This window comes from Equus asinus, chromosome 2, assembly GCF_041296235.1.
Source record: "Equus asinus isolate D_3611 breed Donkey chromosome 2, EquAss-T2T_v2, whole genome shotgun sequence".
NCBI classification, from domain to species: domain Eukaryota; kingdom Metazoa; phylum Chordata; class Mammalia; order Perissodactyla; family Equidae; genus Equus; species Equus asinus.
The window spans coordinates 161,009,876-161,035,559 of NC_091791.1; the positions used below are offsets into that span (position 1 = coordinate 161,009,876).

At 42.9% G+C, this 25,684-nt stretch overlaps 1 protein-coding gene across 8 annotated transcripts in view; it reads left to right on the forward strand.

Moving 5' to 3' along the window:
• RYR3 (ryanodine receptor 3) overlaps positions 1 to 25,684 on the forward strand; it is a 484,911-nt gene that overhangs the window by 121,533 nt on the left and 337,694 nt on the right. For all 8 annotated transcript variants that reach the window (XM_070503827.1, XM_070503874.1, XM_070503852.1 and 5 more), the window contains exon 2: positions 23,636 to 23,755. In XM_070503827.1, the coding sequence (XP_070359928.1) occupies positions 23,636 to 23,755 (120 nt within the window). The remainder of the gene's footprint in view (positions 1 to 23,635; positions 23,756 to 25,684) is intronic.

A 25,684-nucleotide genomic window follows, 5' to 3' on the forward strand; every position in this document is an offset into this window, starting at 1 on the left:
CCATTTAGTGGGTACTCACCATGTGTTAGACTCTAGAAAATCTCTGTTTGAGCATGTGGAAATGCAGGCTCAGTAAGTTAAGTAATTTGCCAAAGATCCCCAAATTAGAAGGTAGCAGAGCTAGAATAATAATAAAAATATATTCTTTTTAAAAATTACTAATTTAGTAGATATAAAATGATCCTGAACAGTAGTTTCAACTTGCCTGTCTTTGACGGTGCAGTTAAATCACACAGCGCTACCCGTGAGGGGGTTGTTCCTCACCCTAAGCTGGTTTCAGGTTCCCGCTGCCCACATTGTCTTGGTTCCCAATGCCTTGAGGTAGCCGAGCCTTCCGTTGGGGGCTCTCCAAATATAAGCCGCCCCTCTCAGGAAAGCAGAAATCTGCCCAGCTGCTGACAACAGAAGAATGTAAAGGCACTTTGCCATCCTGACACCTCATTTAGGAGGAAAGGTGTAAGTTCCATGATTGCTTCCTGCTCCTCCTTCTTTTCCAGATCCGAATCGTTTAATTGGGACCAAGAGTAGGTTTGGACAAAATAGGAGACCTTTTGCTCTGAGGCAACTCAGTGTACCAGAGAAAGGACACATGAGTTGAACAAGAAAAGAACCTGGAAAGATTTAAGGAGGCCAATCATTTATTCATGTTTCTATGTGAGTTATAAAACACCCCAATCGGGAGAGACTACTCTAGACTTCCTAGAGAGATGGATACATATTTCTGAGGAAGAGAACAAAGAAAAAGCCTGAAACTGAGATTTGAATATGGCTGAACACTAAAGGAATAAGACAATGTACAAAAATACCAATCATGGGCAGGAGTTTCTACAGACGGTGACAAAGTAACGAGGGGCCTTTTGCTGATGGAGCAAAGGTGAGGTTTATCCAGAAATCAATTCTTTTCGTGTTCTTACTGTTTCAGTGTAGTTGGGCTCCTGAAGAAAATCAGAGTAGGGAACGGAGGCCATGGGAAGCGGATTCTGGGCCTCATTGGGTGACAGGTTGTCAGCTGATAGCACTTTTCTCCTGTAATCAGCTCCTGAGGACAAATGGCTTTGTCTTGGTGGCCCATTCCAATTAGCTGCCCAGAATTGTGGAAGTGATTGGAAGTGGCTGCCCAGAATGTGGGGAGAGAATGTGGTGATTGATTATCCACACCTTCCACAGGTTCAGAAAGGGAAGTGGTGGTACAAATGTCGGGTCTTTGTGACTCAAGGGCCTGAGAAGAATGTCCTGGGGAGAGTTTTAGTGCTCAGCATTTCTGATATACAGAGTAATTAGTTATCTGTTGATGTTCAATAAATTACCCCCAAACTTCGCGGCTTCAAACAGCATTTATGATCTTCCGGTTTCTGTGGGTCAGGAATCAATGCAGCTTAGCTGGGTTACCTGGTTCGGGGTTTCTCATAGGCCAAATCAAGGTGTCAGCAGGGGCTGCAGTCATCTCAATGTTCGACTGGGGGAGGGTCCACTCCTAAGCTGACTCACCTGGCTGTTAGCAGCCTCTTAGCCTTGCTGGCAGTTGGCCAGAGGTAGCATTTCCTGCCACATGGACTTCTCTCCAGGGCAGCTGGTGTCACCCAGAGACAGTAAGCCAGAGAATAAGAGAGGACACCCAGCATGAAGCCACAGTCTCTTTGTAACCTAAACTTGGTAGTGACATCACACTGTTTTTGCTGTATTCTTTTCATCAGAAGGAAATCGCTAGGTCCAGCCACACTCAAGAGGCAGAGGTTACACAGGATGTGAACCCCTGGAGGCGGGAATCACTGGAGGCCATCTAAGAGGCTGTCCACGCATATGATAGTGGGAGTAGGGGCAGGATATTGAACACGTTACAGAAATACATTTGTTTTCTCAGTATTATATTTTAAAATGTAACAGCGTCATGTGTGGTTCAAAACTGAATATAAAAATAACACAAATGCCATAATCAAACCTAGAAGAATCCTGACAGTTCCCTGAAGTTGAATCTGATGGCTTTTTGCGATGCCATGAAGAGCATGGAAGTTTTGACGATGTGTGCAGCAGTAGGTCAGTAACCTTGGAGCATGGATCTCTTTGCTCCAAGGACCGGGTACCCACGCTGGCATGAAAGGAAGGTATTCAGCCAGAGGTAAGCATAAAAACGCCAAAATTTTGGGAGGAGAGAGACAAAGGAAAGTGGAATAGGGTCTAGATGAGATGGGAGAATACCCAAAAGAAAATTTAAACCTATTTTGAATTTTTGCTTAGGGACAGTCTTACGCTCCCCTACTAGAAAGCAAAGTATCCATGAGTTCTCTCTCTCAACTCAGTCTCCACTTTTCCCTGCCCTCCCTGTGACTGAAGCATTAGGACCTGGAGAGAAGATGAAGCAGCGACAGTGAGCAGTTCTGTAGACACCTTAGCAGGAAAGTGTCTTCCTCAAATGGAAGAATGCCAGGGGCGTCACTCACCCTGCATAGCCTCACTCAAGCAGAGCTTAGCGGGCTCAGGCATCTGACCAAGAATCTGAGATTCTACAATGCCCTTCTGCACAAAGAAAACATCCTGCTAAATAAGTGGTTCTTGAGTCTATTGGCTGCAGTTGACTTGAGAAAACAAGAGCCTGATAGTGAGTTTATAACACATAATTGATTCTTGAGGCTAGTGGGCAGAGATGGGAGGGACTGGATGCCACCAAGCACCAAGCCATGCACACTGTAGCTCTGCATACAGCAAAGGCACTCTGTCCCCTGCCCTCATCTCAGGCTGCCCCAAGTCGAATGTTTCTGCACAGTGGTTTACAGAGCCCAGAGTGCTGAGACGAAACTGTTTGTTTGGAGCCGAGTGGCATTGTCTGTGACTTGGCAGAGCTGTAGCATGCTCTGCTCCTTCTGGTTTGGCTGTTTGAATACAATGTCAGCTTATGGACTACATATGTAGCCTTTATTCAGACTGCAAACCCTGTAGGATCCTTATCTTTGCAGAAGCTCTCGGTCCTGGCTCCTTGACCTTCCTGCCCAGTAAACAGATTTTGATCATCCCTAGTTCACATGCACATGTAGTTGCCAGGAAAGAAAGGGCTTCCAGAACACATGCTTTGAGCCCCAGGAAACAGTCCTGCATGTCTCCTGCTGTGGTTGCTTTGTACGGCTCCAAGGTGGAGGCATATGTAAGTTCGAGTGCATATTCCCATCCCCTCTGAGGTTTTCAGTGATCTCTGAAAGAAGCAGGAATGAGATGCTCTGTGGTCCTTGCTGGAGACTCGTTGTGGTGGCTGGAGCAACCCAATGTTGGCAGAGGTAAAGTAAAGATGAGGTGACTTTTCCCTTGATCGTTCCAGCAGACCTGGATTCTCATTTCTTCTCTACCACTGTGTGTCTTTGGATAACTGACGTATCCTCTGAGGCTTCTTAGTGTTCTCATCTGTAAAATGCATATGAGGTTATTGTCAGTATGTAATGAAGTACTGTTTATGAAGTGCCTAGCACAGAACTGGTGCATAACAGGTGCACAGTAGATGTTGGCTTCCTTCTTTTCCCCAGCAGACAGCAGTGCCTGGCAGTCATTACCTCTATTCAGTGCTGCATCCCATTCTGCTCCTCTCCCTCCTTTCCCACCCCCATACGCCTTTCAGGATTGTAACTGTCCCCATTTGCCTGGTAGAGGCTCCAGTATATAAACTGGATGGACGAGAGGACCCACAGGCTGCATAGCTCAGTTGGAAGTTGTCAGGATTGTCAGAATTTTTTTTTTTTTCCAATTGGGAACAATATACTCCACAAACAGATTAGTGAGATGGATGGCAGGTTCCATTAACTCCAGGATTGTTAAGGCGTCTGTGGCACCTGCAGCAGCCTACCAGAATTTGGCTGGATGGAAGAGAGCCTGGAAGATCTAGAGGCTAGAGTTCAAGTCCGGGAAGGAGCTTGGGAATTACAGAGAAAGGACGATAGGCTCCCAGATAAATTGGGAGACTGAAAAATAAAGTTAAAGGCTAAGAATTTGGGTCATTAATATTTGTTATGATCATACTGTGTTTCACAGTTTTTAGAATGCATCTATATGCACAATTATGTTACTTCTCACAATCGTCTCTGACTTGGGCATTATTAAGTTCATTTTGTAAATAAGCCTCATAGACGTAAGGACTTACTCAAAGCCGTGCCGCCAGTGAGTAATCTAATCAGTACTCACACCAGGGACTTGGGAATTTCATTTTCGGACTTGTTCTATTAAATCACCATCACAGACTTAATCAAACTGTTTCAGGCGCTGGAAGTCTGGTTGAAGCACAGGAAAGGGCCTCTCTACTCCAGCAACCGACTAGAACTTGAGAGTGAGGCACAACTCCCTGGGCCAGGGCGTGTTTACTTGCCTGTTTCCCAGAAGTAGGACTGGTTTTAAAGAATGGGACAGAATTGGTTATGGGGGCTGAAGGGAAGTGGAACAAGCTGTTTCTTGTTGTTAGAATCAGTCTTGGTGATCCCCCTGAGTGTTGAAAGTTCATTGCAGAACAGAAACAAGACATTTTTCCTTTAACTTAAAACTTCTAGAAGCAGGACTGATACTGTGGATTCGGGTCTGTAATCTGTTGGGGAGATTTTATATTGTTTAGGTTTAAAATGGCATCTCAGTTGTCAGAAAAGCAACCAAAATCAGCCCAATTTCTCTTTCTAAATCATGGTTGTAACTTTAGAGATATGATATGTCTGTGAAGATCAGACTATTCTATTGTTATAAGGAGACACAGGCCATTGAATGTTGGTTATTCTCAAAGGGCTTCTTAAAATGGGAATAGTAATATTAACAAAACACCGTTATTGATTGAGTGCTTGTTATGTGCAAGTACTGTTTCAGGGGCTTTATATTTACTAATTCGTTTAATATTAAACAATGCATGAAGAAATTATTATTATTCCCATTTCACAGCAAAAAAAATTGAGGCAACAAGTTAATAAAATTTGCCAAGGGCCACACGGCCAGATTCAGGGATAAGATAAGTCTGATTTCAGAGTCTGGTGCTGTTCACCACTCGGTTGTAATGGGTTTTGTATGAAAACTGAGGTAGCAAAATTAATCAATGCACAAGATAGACTTAGAAAACATCTTAATGCTTTACCCATAATTACATAAAAACCTACAGCAATATGTTAGTGCCAATGGTGGTGGTATTCCTCTGCATGTGTAACTTGTCAGATAAAATCTCCAGAGTAGCAAGGCCAACAGCATTCTGGTTCTGTCTTCTTCTATCTCTCTGCAGACTCCAGCGAGGTTTGCTGCTATTGAAACTAGGATTTTCTTCTTAAGGGCAGCGACTTGAATGGTAGGTTATAGGTTCAAAAGGGAATATAATGAAGCAACAAGTTCTCTCTAAGCTCTAAATAAACTAACACCTTTATTAAAACATCCATTTGTCGACTTAAATTGAAGAAAGTGGAGAAGGTTAAGAGCCATCTTAAAGCAAGATTTGTAGAAAAATAACCCTTAACTACTATTTAGATGGCTTTTAGGCATTTTATATCTATTTATCTCTGATCCTGGCCCATACACAGCTGACTCTACAAGCTTTTTCCAGCTTTGCTAGTGGTTACCTTTAGCTGTTTTGGGGCGTTTATATATTCCTGCTCTGGAGCAATCTCTCCATAAAAAGTCTGGCGCTGCACGTGGTAGAAAGAGACAACATCTGCTTCCATGATTGCCTGGGTGAGAGAGGCCTGTATATCGATTGCTTATCCGTAAAAAGCCAAAAATATAAAGTAGGACATATGATAATTCTGTGGGTTTAATGCAAAAAGGACCAACTGGTATACTACAAACAGTGACAATTTAGCCTCCCTAAAAATGTACATCTGTATGCAAATGTTGACTCTGCCATTATACCACAAACTCCCTTATACTTGAAAATGAGCAGTTGATGTTGCATTGTCTTTGTGTTTCTGTGATAGTCAGCACACAGGTTTTAGTTCTTGACTATTTTATCAAAAGAAAAAGAAATGAGGGTGTTGTTTCTAAAGGAAGTGTTAGCTTCAGAGGGTCAAACATATGGTTAACTTACAAAGGAACCCAGACTGCACAGTGAACCATTAAACCCTTTGACTCAGTTGGAGAGGAACACTGAGTCAGACATAGCCTTTCCTTTTTGTTGGGTCCTTTCTGAGGCTCCACAGGTAAATAATTGGCTCATTTTGAATTAGGAGTTGCTGGGTTCTTGCCAGGCTGATGTTTGCGGATGTCATTGCCCCTGAAAATTGGTAATACCTCAAAATCTGAGCAACAGGCATAGTGGGAATTTGACTTAAGGCTGGAGGACATCCCCCTGGTCTGTTCCTTCATTGCTTTCTGAGGTGAGGGATTCCGTTGACAAAGCACTGTGAAGACAGTGGAGTACCAAAAAACATGGCTCCTGACATCAAGGAGCCTCCAGTAAAAAGAAGACTTGAAGGCTGAGAAGCAAAGAGTTACACTGTTGCTAAGCATTCGCAAAGCAAACCAACTGCCCGGAGAAGGCAGTTGAGGTACTTGCTTGTAAGGCACGGTTTAAACCAGCCTGTTACCCCACTGCATGTAACATTAGCCTTTTCTTTCCATCTCCTTTCTTGTCCAGTGGCTAGGCCTAACGAATAGACTGGAAATTAAACTGTGACTGTATTGCTGTAACGTGCTCAGTCTAAACTAAGACTCTAGGCCAGCCCAGCTCAGTCATCCATTCATTAGGTGTTTACTGGACACATTCTCTGTGCAAGCCCTTGTTCGAGGCACACAGATGAATCAGACATAGTCCCCTTCTTCAGCGGGGGCAGCAGAGGAGGCAGACAAATACAGCTGCGGTTAGGGTGCAGGGTAATAAATGCAGTGCCAGAGGTGTGCAGGGAGGACTGGGAACTCACAATGGTGGACCTTTCTAAATTAGATGATATGATGGTAAGTCTCAGAAAATGAGGAGTGAATAGAGACAGGCATTCTAAGCCCAAAGAACAGTGCCTGCAAAGGCTCAGAGGTGAGAGAAAAGCCCAGCACTTCAGCTGGTTGCTCCAGAGGGCTGAAGCTTAGCGCCTGGGTGAGGGCTAGTGAGGGAGGGGAAGGAAATGAGGCCATGGCAAAGAGGTCAGGAGCCAAATGAGGAGGAGGAACTTGAACTCCCTCCACAAAACCGGAAAGTTATGGGGAAACCACTGAAGAGTTTTAAGCAATGGCATGAGCTGCCCAGATTTGCCTTCTGGGGATATCACTCTGTCAGGAGCTTGGAGGGTTGATGGACAGGAGTGAAACAGAAGGCCAAGCTCAGTAAGGAAGCTATTATAGTCATCCTAGGTGCCTAAACTCAGGAAAGAGCAGTGGGAATGGAGAGGAGGGGAGAAGTAAAGGAAATTCTAATTGGATATGCAGAGGGAGGAGCTGTGGATGACTTCCAGGTTCTGCCATGGGTATGTGGGTGAAGGATGATGCCTGCCACCCATGCAGGAGTGAAGAAGTAACAAGTCTGGGAAAGGACAGACAGGGAGATGAGTTTTGGATGAATGGACTTGGAGCGTGTGAGGGACATCCAAATGGAGATGACCAGCAGCCTTCATTCTGACATAGGGGTCTGGAGCTCAGATAAGAGAGATTGAGGAGTCCTCAGTGACGGAGGTGTGATTTGAAACCAGTGACCTGGATGGAGTCACTCAGTAAATAGTCAGAGCAGAGCAGAGGCCTGAGGACAGAGCCTGAGGAACTTCCAACTCTCAAGGCATGCGAGAGCCCAAATGAGAGGTGAGAAGATGGGAGGATAACTGGGAGAGTAGTTCATTGCCTTAGAAGCCACAAGAGAAGATCCTTTTCAGAAAAATGAAGAGATTCACAGTGTCCATTGCCACATAGGTCAAGACAGACAAGGTTGGAAAATGTCCCTCGGATATGACAAATTGGAGGTTGTGGGCAACCTGGCGTGAAAGCGATTGGCTGCAGGAGCAGAGATGATATCATACATCATTGAACAAATGGATGAGGCTTTGTCACATTGCCACAAAGGACAGACCCCAGGAATCCTGGTCTCTGGATATTCATTCTAGAAAAAAGTATTAGCAAAAACAGTCTGCCTTGTTAAATAAAGGGCAGCAAAAATACATTACTGCCTATTTATTTGGACATAATGCCATGCTAAACAGAGTAGAGGGAGAATTAAACACAGTTTATACATTCATGGAGCTCAAGTCCTTTACAGCACAAGTATCAAGACTCTAAAACTAGATAAATTTAGCAAAAATAATTTTTAATGCCTATTTCCATAGAACGTGTTCTCACAGAATTCTAATCATAGGATACTTTAAATATCCCAGAGAAGATAGTTCTTTATTCTGTTTGTAAATAACTATAATCCAATCTTGATAATTTATGGTAGTATTTAACCCTCACTTTCAGTAAGTCCTTTCTCATATCTCATTTCAGTCTCTTCTGCTATATTTTTAGGGCTTTCCTGTCTCATTCTGACCTCAGTGGATAACAGATGGTTACCATCTTCCATATATCAATCCTTCCCAGACTTGCAGATGAATAATAAATTTCCTCTCTGCTTGGAATTCCTCAGGCTAAATAAAGCCTAAAGAATTCATCTCGTGGAATGCCAAGAGGATTAACTAGTTAATGGACCCTGACTGTTGGTAGGCAGAGCAGGCAAGCACATGACAAAGGAAGCTTTTAATTGGAAAGAGAAGTGTACAAAATAGTATGTCATCTCTCAGTTGATTTTTACGTTATCTTTTGGTGCTTTGTGTGTGAATTTCTTCCCTCATCATAAGAGTGGTTTGAACTTCTGTCTTAATATTTGTATGGATGAACTCCCAAAAGGTTTGGATTCAATGACTCCTGAGGTGCTTCACCTTTAAACATTCTATGATTCCATAGAGACGGTTTTCCCTTCCCTTGTCTTGGTTTAGAGGTAGGTTGCACAGGAGAACCTGATAATGGCAGTGCAGGAGGAGTGAGGTCATGAGCACTTTCTTAGGATTTTGCTGACAGAGTTGATACTGCTTTGGGCTGTTGTTGGTATGGTCTGCTCTGTACTGTTTTAGTTGGTCAAGGCTGAATCAGAAACCATCAGAACTATGATTAGTTGCAACTTAGGATAAAATAGGGGCCTTTCTGTATGACTGATCTGCTTTGCATAAAAGGAGTGGATATTGATGCTTCATTCTAAGTTGACTACAGGATTTACAACCTAAAATTATAAAAGGAAAGGCTCTCAGTCCCTGGGACCATAAATATTGCACAGAGACTCAAATTTTACTTGTGTTCAACACATGGCTGGCTACCTATAGATGATCTTTGATTTCAAAAGCTTGTTTGGAGTATATTTATGTCTAAGTCACTCAAATTAATTAACATTGTATTGTACCAACGGTACATATTTCCCACATTTTCGAAAAAAGACAAATTGCTTTCCCTATTTCCAAGTAGAAAATATGTACCAAAGAAAAAGTAGGAAGGATACATATTAGCTTTGGAACATTGTTTAGATATTCTGACTGCTGCCACTGAGAAGAAAATGTGTTTTTGTAGAGAGATTCAGAGACCAGATTCTCTTCCAGGAGCTATCAGTGTGCAACCAAGAACAGTTCCCTTACACGTTTGGAGGCCTCAGTTATTCCTAGCTATGAAGCACTTCGGTCTTTTTAGGGAATATAAAAACTGTTGTTTATTCAAAATAATTTTACTTCCTCCTTTGAAGTTACCAGAAAGTCATTCATATTTTTCATGGAGGAGTTTGAGAATGAGTTGGAGAAAGGAGAGGACGGATCTGCAAGTATCATGGCATGGACAGTGCCAAGTACTTTGAGAACATTCAATAAGTACTTGCTGCTTGGTTGGCTAGTTTTCTGTTTTAAACTTCTCAGTCCGTTGTTAATTTATGATTCTCAAGTTTTAGAGAAGTCGATGAGTTATTCGTTTCTCCTGGTGATTCGCTTATAGCTGACAGTTCATCTTCCTAGTCCCCGTACTCAGAGGAAGAAGTCCCATAAGGCGACATTATAAAGAACAAAAGAAAAAAGGAAACCAGGCCTGTGTTCTAGAGGAACACACCTAATGAGAGGCCCACAGAGGCTAGAGAGCCTTTGGTGATCGGAGGGTCTTGGATCAACAGTGGCCTAACCTTTAGATCCTTGGTTAAAAGGAAATGAGGAACCAATACCTGATCTTTCCCCCACTATTTTCCTCTTATCACATTCAAAACACTTATTTTCCCTTGTGATTCCATAGCTGTATCCAAATATCAGCCAGCCTCCTCTGATTTCCCTCTGACCTAAGCCTGTAGAGGAGTTCTCCACCCTCCCTGTGTGCATCAGTCACCTGGGGAGACCTTCACTACCTGGACCCAGCACCCTTCCCTTGAGATCCCCATCATTTGGACTGCAGTAGGGCCCAGGCATCAATGTATTTCACAAGTGCTCCAGTGACTCTCATGTTCACATGTGGTTGAGCCCCACTGCTTTACGGCTGAGCCAGGTTTGTTTATTTCTTGTAGACTCATAAAAGTAAGAAAAATTCAGGAAGAAAAAATATAGAATAGAAATGAGTTATTTCTTCCTTGTCTTTCTCAGCAAGACAGGCAGGGCTCTGTGTCCTGGAGATCCTGGACTTCCTTTTGCCCTGACATGACTTGAGACTCCCAAAGTCTCTTGGAAGGTAAAAATTTGGGTAATCCTGGTGGGAGATGGGCCCTGAGGCTTGGACAGGTTGAGGCTAAGAAGTTGAACCTGAGAAAGCCTCTCTTCAGAAGCTGGAGGGAAGGGCCAGGTGGGGGCCTTCATAGGTAGCAGAGACTTGCAACTCTGCCATATACTCTACCCAGGAGATGATAGGGCAATGAGGGTCAAGATGCTGGACCTGAAGCACTAAGACTTTGGGGACTAAGACTTTCTGTGGCTAAGAAGAGTAAAGGAGTAGTGGATACCTGCCATCAAGTGGACCACACGGGTTGGACAATGAGTATCTTGGCAGCAATCCTGATGGACTGAAGACCAGCTGCTTTGCTCCAAATTGTATGGCCTATGTAAATCTCCTGAGATTATTATACAGCCCTGGGGAAGGGAGAGCTTCCCTAAACATGACTGAGATTGAAGTTATTGCAAGTAAAGATTCAGAGCCAGACTATATTTAGAAAAAAGGGCAATATGGATTTTTTTTTCATTTGACGGATATGGAATAAATTCTCATCTCTGTAACAAAAGGAATCAAGCAATCAGGCTAAAATAAATTGAATAACTCCATCTCATATGCTTTTTTTTTTTTTAAAGATTTTTTTATTTTTTTCCTTTTTCTCCCCAAAGCCCCCCAGTACATAGTTGTGTATTTCTCATTGTGGGTTCTTCTAGTTGTGGCATGTGGGACGCTGCCCCAGCGTGGCCCGACGAGCAGTGCCATGTCCGCGCCCAGGATTCGAACCAACGAAACACTGGGACGCCTGCAGCGGAGCGTGCGAACCCAACCACTCAGCCACGGGGCCAGCCCCTCCATCTCATATGCTTTTAATTTTATTGGGTTTTCATTAAATTTTGGTTTGACTAACAACTCTGAGGACTTTCGCTGCAGGAGGACACTTGCATTTTCTAAGCCTGTTCATAGGATGTAGTGATCTCTTCGGAATTTTTTACGGCAGGGTTTAGTGGCAGCAGTGTGTGAGTCAATGGGGCTGGGGGGTGGGGTAGACAGAGAGAATGGCCTCGGGGCTTGAAGTTGTTTTTCCACTGACATAAGATTGAAAAACAATTGGTTGTTTATTTAAGAAAGAGGAAGCTGCTACTTGATTAAAGCCTTCCAGCCCCACCACCCAATTAAATAAGAAATTGAAAAAACAGCGTCACCAAATGGGAGTGGTGTCAATTATTAAGCTATTAAAATGCTTTCTTCACAAAGGAGCCTTGGTATAGTGGGAAGAACATGGGTTTTGGAGTCACATGGAACTGGATTTAAATCCCCACTTCCAGCTTTAATGCATTTGTGTATTCTCCGGACCTAGCAGTGCATGGCGTGTAATAGGTGCTTAATGAATACTAAATAAATTCATGAATAATGGCTGAACAAGAGAAATAGCCCTCTGACTCTGGGCAGTCACTTCACATATCTGAGTCTAAGCCTAAGTGTCTTTACCTGTCAAATGAGCATACTGATAACTAACTTGATGAGATTTTTTGAGGATTTTATGAAATATAAAGCGCTTAAACTGGTGCGTGGTGGATCTGCTTGGATTTGAGTTGCCTGCTGGCACACGCCTTCCCTTAGTGCTGTGTATTCACTGCTTTGTGGTAGGAAGAGCCTTACTGAACTGAAATCCTCAAGTGCAGGAAATTATCACACACAACAGCCAACTTTTAACCCAGATTGGACTCTGAGAACTAAACACTGAGTCCTGCCCTGGGAAGATGTGTCGGGAAAAGTCCTGTCAGCAGAAATAGGTGTGGCTTTGCTTTCATGGGGCCTCTGTCTCTTCATGAGGTGTGTTTTATGATCCCTGACAGCGTCTGGTTTGATGTCTGACTCTTGGATGCTCTTGCTCTACAGCTGTTTACTTAGATTTGGCCCACCATTCTGATCCACTATTTCTCTCAACCTTCATTCTTTTTATTAAACAAACATTTGTGACATGTTTGCCATATGGTTGGTATTAGGGATACAAGACAAACAAGATGAAGATGAGCAGGGTGTAATCTTCGCCTTCTCAGCAGAAGAATTCTCGTAAGAGGGGATTTAGACAAGATATCCAAGAGTTATAATATAAAGGAGTACATTCTCTGATAGAGACATATACACAGCTCAGGCTCAGTCAGAAAAGTTGTCAGGGAGGAGAGAGCAGTTTTAACATTCTTGTGTTCTTGTCTCTAGCTTAGTCAGATTCTTCTGGTCCTCAATTATCATCATCTCTGCAAACCATTGCCACTTGAAGCCTGTTTGAGCCAATGTATATGACAGATAGATAGTCATCCACTTAGAATGGGAGTTCCAGGAGGGCAGACGCCTCGCCTGTCTCGTTCACCACCATATGCCAGGCTGTGAGACAGAGTCTGGCACATCAGTAGGCACACAAATATTTCTTGAGTGAATATGACTTAGTTCTGAATGGAGCTGGAAGAAATACATGATTTTTTAAGAAACTAATCCTGGACAATTCATAGGGCTTTATGTACCATTAAATTATGAAACACTTCTTTTGCCTTTAGCTGACCTGTTTTCAAAGACTTACCCATGTAAATGTCAGCTCATAAATTTCGTTACAGTCTACTAACTTCATCCAGCATCCTTTTTGAAGGGGCATGGCATGGTGTTCCCTAGCTATTAGATTTTGTATGGAAATTGCTGGATGCTTTGTTCATGCCTTCAGATTTTACTGCATCTGTCAGTGAATTGGAGTGATTATGCACACACACAGCATATTTGAGTGTGTCCTACATGTTAGGTATTTTAATTTTGTTTGCTTTTTCTTCAAATCTTAAAGGAGAAACTTCCACAAACTACTCTGTCTGGGACACTGCCTTGTGCAGTTAGAAAGAATCTCACTAAGTTTATTCTCCAGAAGCAAAAACAGATGGTACTGTGGTTCACTCCCCTGAGCATATGTATTATTAGATGGTCTGGCTAAAAGCAGGTAGGCTATGGAGGGTGAGTCTCATGGCCCAGGGAAGGCATTATGCTTTAACTCAGAAGCCAGGGATCCCAGAACCAATGATAAAAGCAAAGGAAATTGACTTAAAAATAAAGACTAGATCTAATAACATAAAAATGCAGGTATCATTGCACAGTTTGTCAAGAGGTTTCGGTAGTGCTGGGGTAGAATCAGAATTAGATGGTTTTGTGTCTTTCTGGGGTCACAGTGCTTAGGGTCCATCAAGATGGAGACAGTGCAAACTCACCAGCATTTATGATGTGAACATGGGAAGTTGAAGCATCCTGGTCAAATCTTTCTTAAATTAGGTTCAGAGCAATGTTAGATCCAGAGACCTAAATTTTCCTGCCATAACTTTATTGTCGACCCTTACTACCTCTTAAGTCACATTGAACATTGTGATTTGCTTTAGAATTCTAGCTTTTTCCCATTCATGCTTCACCCTGGCTGGTGTGCTAAAGAAAAAAGAAATCAAAAGGGTATATTTAAGCACCTGAGTGTGGTCACTCACCTGGCGTGTTGGGTGAGAGAGAAGTATTCAAAATACCAACATTACAAACAATTTTATAGGAAACGTTCCTGTGGGGCCTGAAATTCCCTTGGTATCAACTAGATCATTATTTTTCCATCATATGAGAGTAGAAAATTTTAAGAAATTGACTATTATTTATAGGAGAACATATCATAGGTCACTGCATTCCTCCATGTCAGATAGTAGCATCTTTATCTGAGAGGGAATTAATTGCATATGTAAACCCTAGTGCCTGTGTGTCTCCCTAATCAATTTAGCGAAAGGTGGTCCCTTTTCCCTTCTTCCCTGCAAGTTCCAAATGGACCAAGCCATGGGGGAGGCTGAGTAGATTTTATCATCAAACTCTAAACTCAATTGCCTTCTCAGCGATGGGAAGTTAGAAAGAGGAAACAGAGCACTCCTTCTGGTTGCTGGAGCAGAAAGGGCCCTGTAGGCTGCGGGTGCCTCTTTTGTTTGTCAGTCCCCAACATAAGCAAACAATCCCATCTGAGACTGAGGACTGTTAAGGAATAAAGAAATGAAAGAGTGTGATGAGTTCATAAGGTTTTGTGGGCACTGTGTTAAATAGGAACTAAGATGACTAGTCTTTCATTCAATTCTCATTTGAGGACCTGCCATGTACCAGGCACTGTTTTAGGCATCAGGGATACAGCAGTGAGCAAAATAATATCCATGAAGATTACATTCTAATGGGGGAGGAGAGAGATAAGAAGCAAGTAGTATATATTCTTAGGTGGTAAATGCTAGTTGGAAAAGAAGGCAGATTAAGCAAGGTGGAAAGTGCAGAGTGGGAATAAGCTTGTAATTTTATATTGGGTAATCAGGGAAGGCCTCTCTGATAAGGTGACACTGAGCAGACAACTAAAGGAAGTGAGGGAGGGAGCCCTGCAGGTATCTAGAAGAGCATTCTGAGCAAAAGGACCAGTAAGCTCAAAGGGTTTGAGGGAGAGTCATGCTTCAGAAATTTGAGCTCCTAGAAGGAGGCCAGTGGAGCTGAACCTGAGCAAGCCAGAGAGTGATAGAAGAGAGATTGTAGGGAGATGGGGCATATGTTTAGGCCCTTGTGACAGTAAGAATTCTGCCTTTTTCCTGAGTAAGACATAAAACCTTTGGAAAGTTTTGAGTAGTGGAGAGATATGATCTCAGTTAGGTTTTAAAAGACTCCCTCCGGCTACTGAGTGGAGAAGAGATGTGAGTGGGAAACAAGTTCAGAAGTGAGTGCAATAATCATGACAAGAGAGGATGGCATGAACCACGTGGTGGGGTGAAGAGGTTACAACGTGGTCCAGTTGGATGTATTTTGTTTTGTTTTCTTTTTTGTGTGTATGAGGAAGATTGCCACTGAGCTAACATCTATGCCAATCTTCCTCTATTTTTTGTATGTGGGATGCCACCACAGCATGGCTTGATGCATGGGGTGTGTGAGTCTGCATCAGGGATGCGAACCCATGAACTTTGGGCCCCCAAAGCAGAGAGCATGAACTTAACCACTGAGCCACCTGCCACCTGCCCCAGAATTGGATGTATTTTGAAGGTAGAATGAGTAAGATTTGTTGCTGGTGTAGATGTGAGATGAGAGGGAAAAAAAGAATCAATAGGACTCCAAGATTTTTTTTAGTTTTTAATTTTTTTGGCCTGAGTCACCTAAAGAATGGACAGAATTTGGACACATTAAGATTGAGATGACTATTGAACATCCAAATGGAGATGGTGAATAAGCAATTGGAGATAAAAGTCTGGAGTTCAGAGGAGAGGTTTATGCTGGTGATACAAATCTGGGAGTCATTAGTATACAGGAGGTTTTTAAAGCCATGAAACTAGATGAGATCACTGAGGAGGAGGGTACAAGTAAAAAAGAGAACTCTGAGAAATAGTCTGGGAGCGCTACAGTGTTGGCATTCCAGGCTCTACATGAGGATAAGCGAGCCGAGGAGACTAAAAAGGAGCTGCTTGTGTATAGGAAGAAAAAAAGCAAAAGAAAGTATATCCTAGAAGCCAAAGGAAAAGTATTTAAAGTATTGCAAAAGGAAAGGAATGATAAACTACATCAACTTTGTATGTTGGGATCCTGAAATTTCCATTTTATTGCATTTTGCAACAATCAATGAATTGTAAGGAACCAGAAATGGGAGCCATCCCTAATTTTTGACAGATTCAAAGACAATAAGGAGTTTAAAAGTTGTAACACTACTGAAACCAAAACAGACAACAGCAGCATTCCCTAGAAATGTCCCAGGGACAAGATGTAGCGTCAGCCTCTGCGAGCTGCATGTTGGACTTGTTAGCCCTCTCCCTCGGTCTATAACCTTTAGCTTCATAATCTTAAAAATAGGATTAAGAATATTTCTATGTCTCATAGGGCCATTGTGGAAGAAGCAAACAGGATATCATGGATCCCTTTATATAATACCAGCTATTTCCATGTTGGCATCCCAGACTCTACAAGTGAAAAAATGCAGAGGGATCTTTATTAAGCAATTTTGATGCATAAACATTTTTGTTAATATTATTAGCTTTCAAAGTATATGATTCTGTCGACAGATTCACAAATATCTGTGCTTTTCTACTCAGTGCCGATCACTATGCTAGGCACTCAGGGCTCATAGGGAAATGAGAATCTCCTGCCCACAAGGAGCTTAGAATGTAAGGAAGCAAATAGTGAAAATGATTGATTTTTAGAACATACAAGTGGACCACCAGTGCCATTAATCTTTGTGAAATAATCTGTGGATGGTGTCATCATCCCAAAAGCCCACTTATTTTTTCATTTAAGAGGTGCTTTGGGGTAAAGCCTTAGAATGTGCTCTCTCATCCATGTCTTTGCATATATTTAGCGGGTAGCTCTAACTGTATCAGTTCCCTGAAATAGTGCCTGATGTTCAAGATGAGTGGCTAGGACACGTCTTCCTTTTTAAAGCAATAAATGGTTATGGATTTTCCTCTGCCATAATATCTGCGCTTAAATGTGGACTATGAAATCTGTTGGATTGCACTCCATTCCTCGTGCTCCCTGTTCACGAGCTTCTGGGTACCAGTGATGTGCAGATCTAACTATAGGGCTGTCATCAGCTGCCTAATGACTGACCTTAAATAGGGCTGTCGGCCATGTTGTTTTGTCCCTAAGAGTTCTTTGCAAATGACCCAGAGAGAAGAGGGAGGGCCAAAGAGCCCCCAGCCATCAACTCAAAGATGGCAAACAGGATCGTTCCAGCCCTTGGGCTGTGAGCCAGGGTGTAAGAAAGAAGCAATCGGCATAGAATAGGCAAGCTCCATTCATTTTCAAGTTCAAAGTTCTTTAGCTAGAAGAATAGAGAGAGAGCTTTACTTTGTCAGAGATGACCTGTGATAATCTGAAATCTAAGCAAAGAGAGCCAAAGGCTGTATATTCCTGTTCAGGGACAATCACTCAACACCACCACAAGCCGAATCGATGACAGGAATAGCTGGCGCTGGGAACTGCATAGCTTGGAGGGATGCTGACATATGATACACCTTGGATTTTAATCATTTTTCCCCCTCTGCTACAAGTTTTGGGATGATGTTCACTCCTTCCGGTGTTCTAGTCATTGGGGACAGAAAAATTTTGTTTTATTGGATTTTTAGCTCTCTGGCTGTTCTCTCTGGCATTGTGCTCTGTGATTTGGTTACTCTTCAATGTTGTGTGACCATGTGAGAGGGCTGGGAGCTCTCTATTTTTATCAATACCATCACCAGGGGCCTTAGAGTCAGGAAGACATGATTCAGACCTATTGCTAAGGTCAGTCTCTCAGAATAAGAGAGCCAGTTTGGCACTATGATAAAGAGGACAGTCTCCTGATTCAGGTAATTCTACATTCAAGGTCTGGATCTATTACTTACATGCTATGTGATGCTAAGCAAGTTACTTAACCTCTCTGTGCCTCAACCTCTTTATCAAGTAGAGAGAATATTGGTACCTACCTTGTAGGGTAGTTGTAAGGTTTTAAACTGAGATGCTGTAACATGGTGGCACATGATGATTGTTCATTAAATGTTCACTCCTGTTAAAATTACCTGATTCCTCTGAGCTTTGGTTTCCTCATTCTTAAAATGGTTGAGTTGTGAGGGTTAAATTCAATAATCTAGGGGAAATTTCGGCAGAGTGTCTGGTATAGAAGTGTTGGGTGAATAATGGTTATTATTATCAATAACAGTAAGAAACAGAAACTAAAAACTTTTTAAATGGACCCCAAAGCCTCATTATTGCTTATTCCCTATTACCTTTTTATGTCAGTATCTGTTCTCTTTTCATGAGATTATTCATCTCTGACTCATTCATAAAACAGTGACCCTTCCTATAAAACCTATTGTTATATGGGTGAGAGTAGAGAAATCTCTTCTTTTAATCTGATTCCATATCCCAATCAGTTAACATGTTTTTACCAAACACGTTATGTTCCCAGTTTGGATGGGAAAGCAGTTTCCTGCTCCAACAGAATTTATAATTAACTAGGTTTACAAAGTAAAACGCCTCCCATTCAATAACTGGGTGTGGAGTATGCAGAAGGCATGATGCTGGTGAGTATCCTGGTAGGTGTAAACATGAACCAGACATGGATCCTGCCTTCAGTGGGTATAAAGCCAGCTAAGGGGAGTGGGAGAGAGCATGGATACACTGCTTGGATTGGAGACCCCACTCCACCTATTGCCACCACGAGACCTTGGCAGGTTACTTAACTGCTCTGTACAGGGGCTCCTCATTTGTTATATGGAGATATCAATAGCACCTACATCATAGTGTTGATGTGAAGCTTAAATGGGCAGTTGTTCATAAAGCACAGTGCCTGTCATATAGTCATATAGACTATAGTAAATGTTAGCCATTTCAAATTATATAATATCTTTGGGGATCAAGCATGCATGTAAGCAACCATAAAGCAAGAGTGTGGTGATATTGCTATGGATGTTTGGAGAGAGGAAGGGGCTTCCTAAAAGAATGTGGTATTTGAGCTAAGCTTGCAAGGACAGGTAATATATGAACATGGAAAATAGGGCAAATTGGGGCAGCTTTACAATTAGAGACAGCATGAGTTAAGGCATGGAGGTGGAGAAGGTGAAGGAACTATAAGGGAAGAAGTTGGGAAAGAAGGTTGGAAAGTGGAGGTCCTCAGAAACAAGAAATTTGTACGTATTTGTTTTACGGACAGTGGAGAGAGCCACTGTGGATTTTCAGCAGTCAGATGATAGGGTCAGAACTATGCCTCTGGTAACAGAGCAGAGGAAGAATGCTCTAGGTCTAGTAATAGCCTTGTCCTGGTCTCCAGACCTCTAGTCTCTCCTTCCTCTGGCCCATTTGCTGTAGGACAGGAGGGAGGGAAGACTCAGCGGCAGTGGATGTTGATCTTCACGCCTGGGTTGCCGAGAGGTCGTTAACAAACATGGGGAACATAAAAGCAGACTGAAAAGGCAGGTTTTGGTGCATTGGGACATACTGGTTTGAGGTGTTGCTACATCGATGGCTAAAGCTAGGAATAGGTGAAAATTTGGAACATCAGAATGCCACCAGCTTGGAGGTACAGCTGGCATAACAACTCCACAGAATAAAACTGGAAGCCTGAAGAATGGGTAAGATTGCTAAGAGAAAAGGACAAAGACCTATCCTTGGGCAATCCCTATATGTAGGGGTGGCAGGAGAAAGAGACAATGGGAAGGATCCATCAGAAAGGTAGGAGAACTAGGAGAATCCAGAGTTGAATAAAAGAATGGAGGGATTTCCAGAAGAAGCGTTTATGGATGCTGGGCAAGACTTATTTGGGAAACAGTAAGGCAATAGGAATGAAGGAGAGATAATAGAGATGGAAGGGAGAACTCAGCTGTGGTGGGAACACTTTTTTAAAAGCCAGATAGAGACCTTTTGACTTACTTGGTAGAAAGCAGGAAACCTTTATGTATCTTACAGATATTATTTCCTGGGAACTTAAGAGATTGGTACCCCTCACCCTTAAGGACAGAGGCTAGTTCTGAAAGGTCTTACCACTATTGATTATTGTGCCCTCCAACCTAGCAATTTTTCTCTAGTTTACCTTTCTTTTATAGATGGGAGGTGTGGTTATTTGATACTGACTGAGTTGACTCTGCTGTGAGTCGTACAGAAAAGTGGAAAATTTAATGGTCTTGTTCCAGTGAAATCGGAGTTCAAACAAGCTGAAAATGTATTACAAAAAAACACAGAAATTTATAGTGTAACAAAACTCCAAAGTGTGGTATTTTCTCTATCAAGAAATCAATCATTCTCCTTCCTGGGGTAGAGGAAATAAGGAGATGGCAGTGCCATCTAGGAACTGGAGGTCTTGATGAAGGAGAGCAAGAATAGTGAGGGTGAGAGAATGATAAAGCAAGACAGAGAGAAGATTGGGTTCATGGAGTAAGATAGTCTAGTTTTGGGTTTTAGAATTGGAATTGTCCTAGGTTACGACAAGGATTGTTCATCGTTGTCTGTTACTAGAACAAAATGGAAGTCATTTGGTCAGGTGTTTGTTTTAAATAGATTGTCCACATAAACCTTGAAGTTACCTGAGATGATGGCTAAAGTGGAATGGAGAAAGTCCACAAACTGGCCTTTCTGCCCTCAGCTCTGTTATCCCAGAATTAACAGATCTTGTCTTAGAAAACCTGGTGTACTGCACAGCGTCCTAGCAGAACACTTTGTCATTGGATGATAGTCAATAAATGTGTGTTGAATTCACATAAAAAATTTTATTAGGTTTTCTGATTGTCATTAAGAGTCAGATAATTGGCGGGAGAAATAACTATGCTGTTGATAGATTACCAAAGAAGAGGTGGAGATTGGTTGCCACACACCTCAAAAGAGAAGAGTTTTTGCACCTGAGTAGAAGAGTAATCATCTGAGTTTGGCGTTGGGGGATGTGAGGAGAATGTGTGCTGCTGGGGAGAGGAGATACCAAACGTGGAAGAATTTGCAATCTCCAATTAAAGGGGCTTCCTTGGAAATAGTATTCTTTGGAAATTCCCAGGATTGATTTAAAGCAAAAGGAGAAAGGAAGAGAGATAACGAGAGGGGAGAATGTATACATCAGTGCAAGGGTGAGTGAACAAGGTAGAGCTGGTTACTGGAGGGGCTTGGGTTCTGTGTTTTACTAGGAAGTGAGGAAAGTAATGAGATGGGTTGAATTAACTCATCTTATCATTCCAAATGGAACTTTAGTGCGAAAATTTCAGTGTCAAGCTCTCAAAGGCTCCAGATGTCTGTCTATTGAAGGTTTGTGGAGATAATAGCTGTTGTCTGGAGCAAAGGCAGTTGCAGGCTGCCTCTCCAGGTGGTGTCTGCAGTCAGGTCAGCACTGAGCATATGGTTCCAGACAGCATGTGGAAAAACGTGAAAGTGTTTGGAGAATGGTAAATTTGACCCCGAGTCACACACCCATCCGTGTGTTACCCGGAGTGCCAACCTAGGAAGGTACTTGTGTCAGGTGTCTGGCTTGCTATGGGCAGATTCGTTTATTGCATTAGCTGATTGGCAGCCTAGGTTATGAGGATGTGAATTATATGACCATTTCAGAAGACAAATAGATAGACCCCCAAGGCAGCTAGTGCAAAGTCAAGCCAAGGTGGTTTGGGCATCTTGGGGTGGAAAGGGCATGGAAAATGAGATCATGGAAAGAGACGCTCTAAGACACATATTGAAGAGAGAACTTTGTCTACTTTCACCTGTTCGTGCAAAGTCTGGTCCATAAACACACTCCTGTGACTTCCAAAGGCCTGTTTTTCACTGGTGAATTGTGTGTAGGTGGAAGATACTTAAATATTTCTCAATAGGGAGTCCTCTTGACATTTTGGACAGAAAAATTATGTTTTGAGAACTGCCTCTTGCAGTACAGACCATTGAACTCCCACGGTCCCTGCTTCACAGGACACGTATCGTCCCTCAGTCATTTTGACAACTAAGAGAACTCCACCATCGCTTCTGCCCCTTAAGAGGATGGTATCACCCCTGGTCACTGTCGGATCTGGGGGAGGCTCCACCTGGGGAAAAACTTTATTCTCTTCAGAGATTTCACTAAGCCCATGTTTTGAGAGCAGTGATATTCTGGAGTTTTCTTCTGTCTCAATTCAAACAAACACCATGAATTGTGGTTTCACTATAAGAAGAGGCTCTTGAATTTATTACTGACTCAATTTAATGATGAATGGTGACATTTCAGTACTAGTAAAAGTGTGGAGGTTTTTTGTTTCTTAATCTTCTTTTCATACATCTGTGATTTGTGGGCTCTCGCATTTTGCTGGAGCCCCTGACTAATTTCTGAGCGCCAGCAGACATCTTTGTTGGGGTCTGTTACTGTTTGAATCTCTTCACGTTCCCACCAGGTGGAAGGATTTTATTTTTCAATATGACTAGGCACATTGTAGACACAGTCTTTTGTATTTAATCTGCCTTTCCGATACTCCCAGACAAACACTAGCACCAGGGGATATGAGATGAGACGGGAATAGGAGAGCAATTGCTAAGGAGGAATCTCCGGCTGGCTCTTCTCTGGTTATTCCTTTAACTTAACCACACCTGGAGATCTTGTTGATGTTTGAAGCCCAAAGTCTCCGGCGGTGGATAGAGGGTATGGACTGGTGGATTGGAGGAGCAAGAATAGAGGAACTGGTAAGGGAAATGTCTTCCTCTCAGTCTCAGGCAGGGTTGTGCAAGAGGTGAGCATATAAGTGTAAATGAAGGTCAGCCTCGTTTCTGGACCATCAACAAGAGGCATGGCATTCAAACAAGGTCTCTGAAGTTTTAGGAGGGCTGCTTTTGGGAATGATGCATACGAGGGAGGTCCCCTTGCTGGGAATTCAGAATAGCTCCTCCACTTGACCTTCAGCTCCTCTTTCCAATCTGAATCCTCAAGGCATCTTTCAGCCTTCCTTTCCCGTATGTCTAAAACTCATCTCCTGTTACCCTCCACAGCTTCCTTCTGTCATCTCTGGCAAATGTGTTACCCGCCACATACACCCCTTCCCCCAACCAGAACATGTCTCTTGCCTCCTCCGCAACCTGACGCAAAACACGCTTTCCCTCCACTAATCCCACCTCTCTCTGATCTCTGCTGTATTCTCTGTTCCCTCAATCACATCTTGCTGTTTTATTTCATGTTTGGAGAGATTGCTTGGATTTACTTTCACATCCACTCAAGCCTTGAAAATACCTGCTCACCTGGATTGTGTGCATCGTATACCACTCAGAAGTGAGGCCCATGCTGTGCATGTACGTAGTACGTCCATTCCTTGACTTGCTCCTGCTGAGCGCATGCTAGAACTGAGTAGATTCTAATTCAGAGGAGGTGCTCAGTTATGCCATTTGAATCCAGGCATGTGAATAAAAAATTCTCCTTTATCTATATAATATGCAAAAGCATGTGCCTCTCATTAGGGATTGCCAGCTTACCTGATAAAGATACAGCAGGGTGACTCAGGGGCCCGGCTCGGCATGGGAAGGCAGTCCCTGGCCACTCATTGTGTCTCTGTTCTGCTGGCAGGAGGATGAAGTGGTTCTTCAGTGCATTGCGAACGTTCACAAGGAGCAAAGGAAGTTCTGCCTGGCAGCCGAGGGACTTGGGAATCGCCTGTGCTTCTTGGAACCTACTTCAGAGGCCAAGGTGAGCTTGACTGCCTGCCTTGCACCTTCCGCCTTGCATCCCAAGCAGTCATTTATGGGATGGGGCTGCCGGGAGATGGTGATGAGGGTGATAAGGAAGAAATTGGGAAAGACATACATATTTTTTAAATGGGAAGCAGATAAGATTTAAAATATAACTCTCCCCAGCCCAGGAAACATCACAGTAGGAACCTAGAGCAGTGTGAAGAATTGGAGGTGTCTTGTCTGTCAGTGTTCGCCAGGACACAGGGATGCCTTGAGGTCACTGTCAGCCCTCGCCAAGGAGGTTCTCTTAATATTCCCAGAACGCCTGTTCTTGTTGTTAATTTTCAGAAATCTGAGTGCATGTTCTTTCCTCCCAGCTGTCATGTTATTGCTACAGGGACTCATGGGTGCTTGGGCCTGCGTTCGCAGCCAGTACACCCCTTTCAATTCTAACTGTGCTGACATTGTTGTAACTGTCTGCCCGCTGTGACTGGGGACAGAGAGGAACCTTTGCTCTGGTCCCTGCCTGCGTGGTGGCATGTAATGTCATGTCTTTTCAGCCAAACCTTTCTTCTCCATTTTCAGACTATTTCTGCTCTTCATGATCTGTATGTCAAGTAGATCTCTGTGCTCAGCATTCTCACAGGACTTTGCAGTCCTGAAAAGACCTTTATGATCAGTCAGGGTTCTCCAGAGAAAAGAACCAATAGGATCTCTCCCTTTCTCTAGATAGATAGATAGGTGGGTGGATGGGTGGGCGGATAGCTGGGTAGATAGGTGGATACATAGATATGGATTTATTTTAAGGAATTGGCTCATGCAATTTTGGGGGCAGGCAAGTCTGAACTCTGTGGATCAGATCAGCAGGCTGGAAACAGGCAGGAGTTAATGCTGTCTTGCAACAGAATTTTTTTTCTCGGGAAACCTCAGTTTTTATTCTTAAGGCCTAATTGGATGAGGTCCACCCACATTATCAAGGATAATTGCCTTTACTAAAGTGAACTGATTATAGATGTTAATCACATCTACAAAATATATTCACATCAAAATCTAGATTAGTGTTTGATTGAATAACTGAGGACTGTCATCTAGCCAAGCTGGCACACAGCTAACCATCACCCCTCCAAGCTCAGTTCTTCTCACAGAACCTTGTTTTAATCAGAAACTGGTTACATTTTCCAATAAGCCCACCTGATTGGCATGTCATTTCTCCACATGAGCAGACACAGATGCAGAGTTTGACCAAATCCTACAACACCAGATGTGCACCATGATGGCCATGTCTCCCAGAGCCCCTCTTTTCTCTGTCACTCTTTCTCCCTCCCATGTAGGTCACTGATCCACAAATACAGATATCTGCCAGTGGCACCTATGGCCAGTACTGGTAGGACAGAGTCACATTAAAATAAATGGCAGAGCAAAGAGACAAGGAAGATTTTTATCTTTTTAAAGGTCTTAGACTTGATTTCCCTGAGGTCTTTTCTCATTTGCTTTTGTTCTTAGCTAGATATTTTTTCTTTTCATTCCCAGCAGTCTGAGATAATAGGATGATCATTAGATTAGAAGTCAGGAAGTTTATTCTCAACCATTAGCTTGCTATGTGACCAGGGGCAAGTTACTCAACCTTGCTTTCAGTTTTCTCATCTGCCAGATGAGGTGCAGTCTAGTGTAGTGGAAGGAGTGTTGGCCTGACTTACAAATCGGTTGGACCATTTCCTAGTCATCCAGTGAGTGGGGCATGGGACAGTGGTTTAGGGCACAGGCTCTGAAGCCAGACGGGCAGAGTTTGAATCCAGTCTCCACCACTCACCAGCTAAGCTAGGACCTTCAGCAAGGTGCCTCACCTTTCTGAGCTTAGTTTCCTTATCTGCTTAGTGAGAATTTAATAGCAACTACCTAATAAGAAACTTATTAGGATTAAATGAGTTAATACATGTGAAGGGCC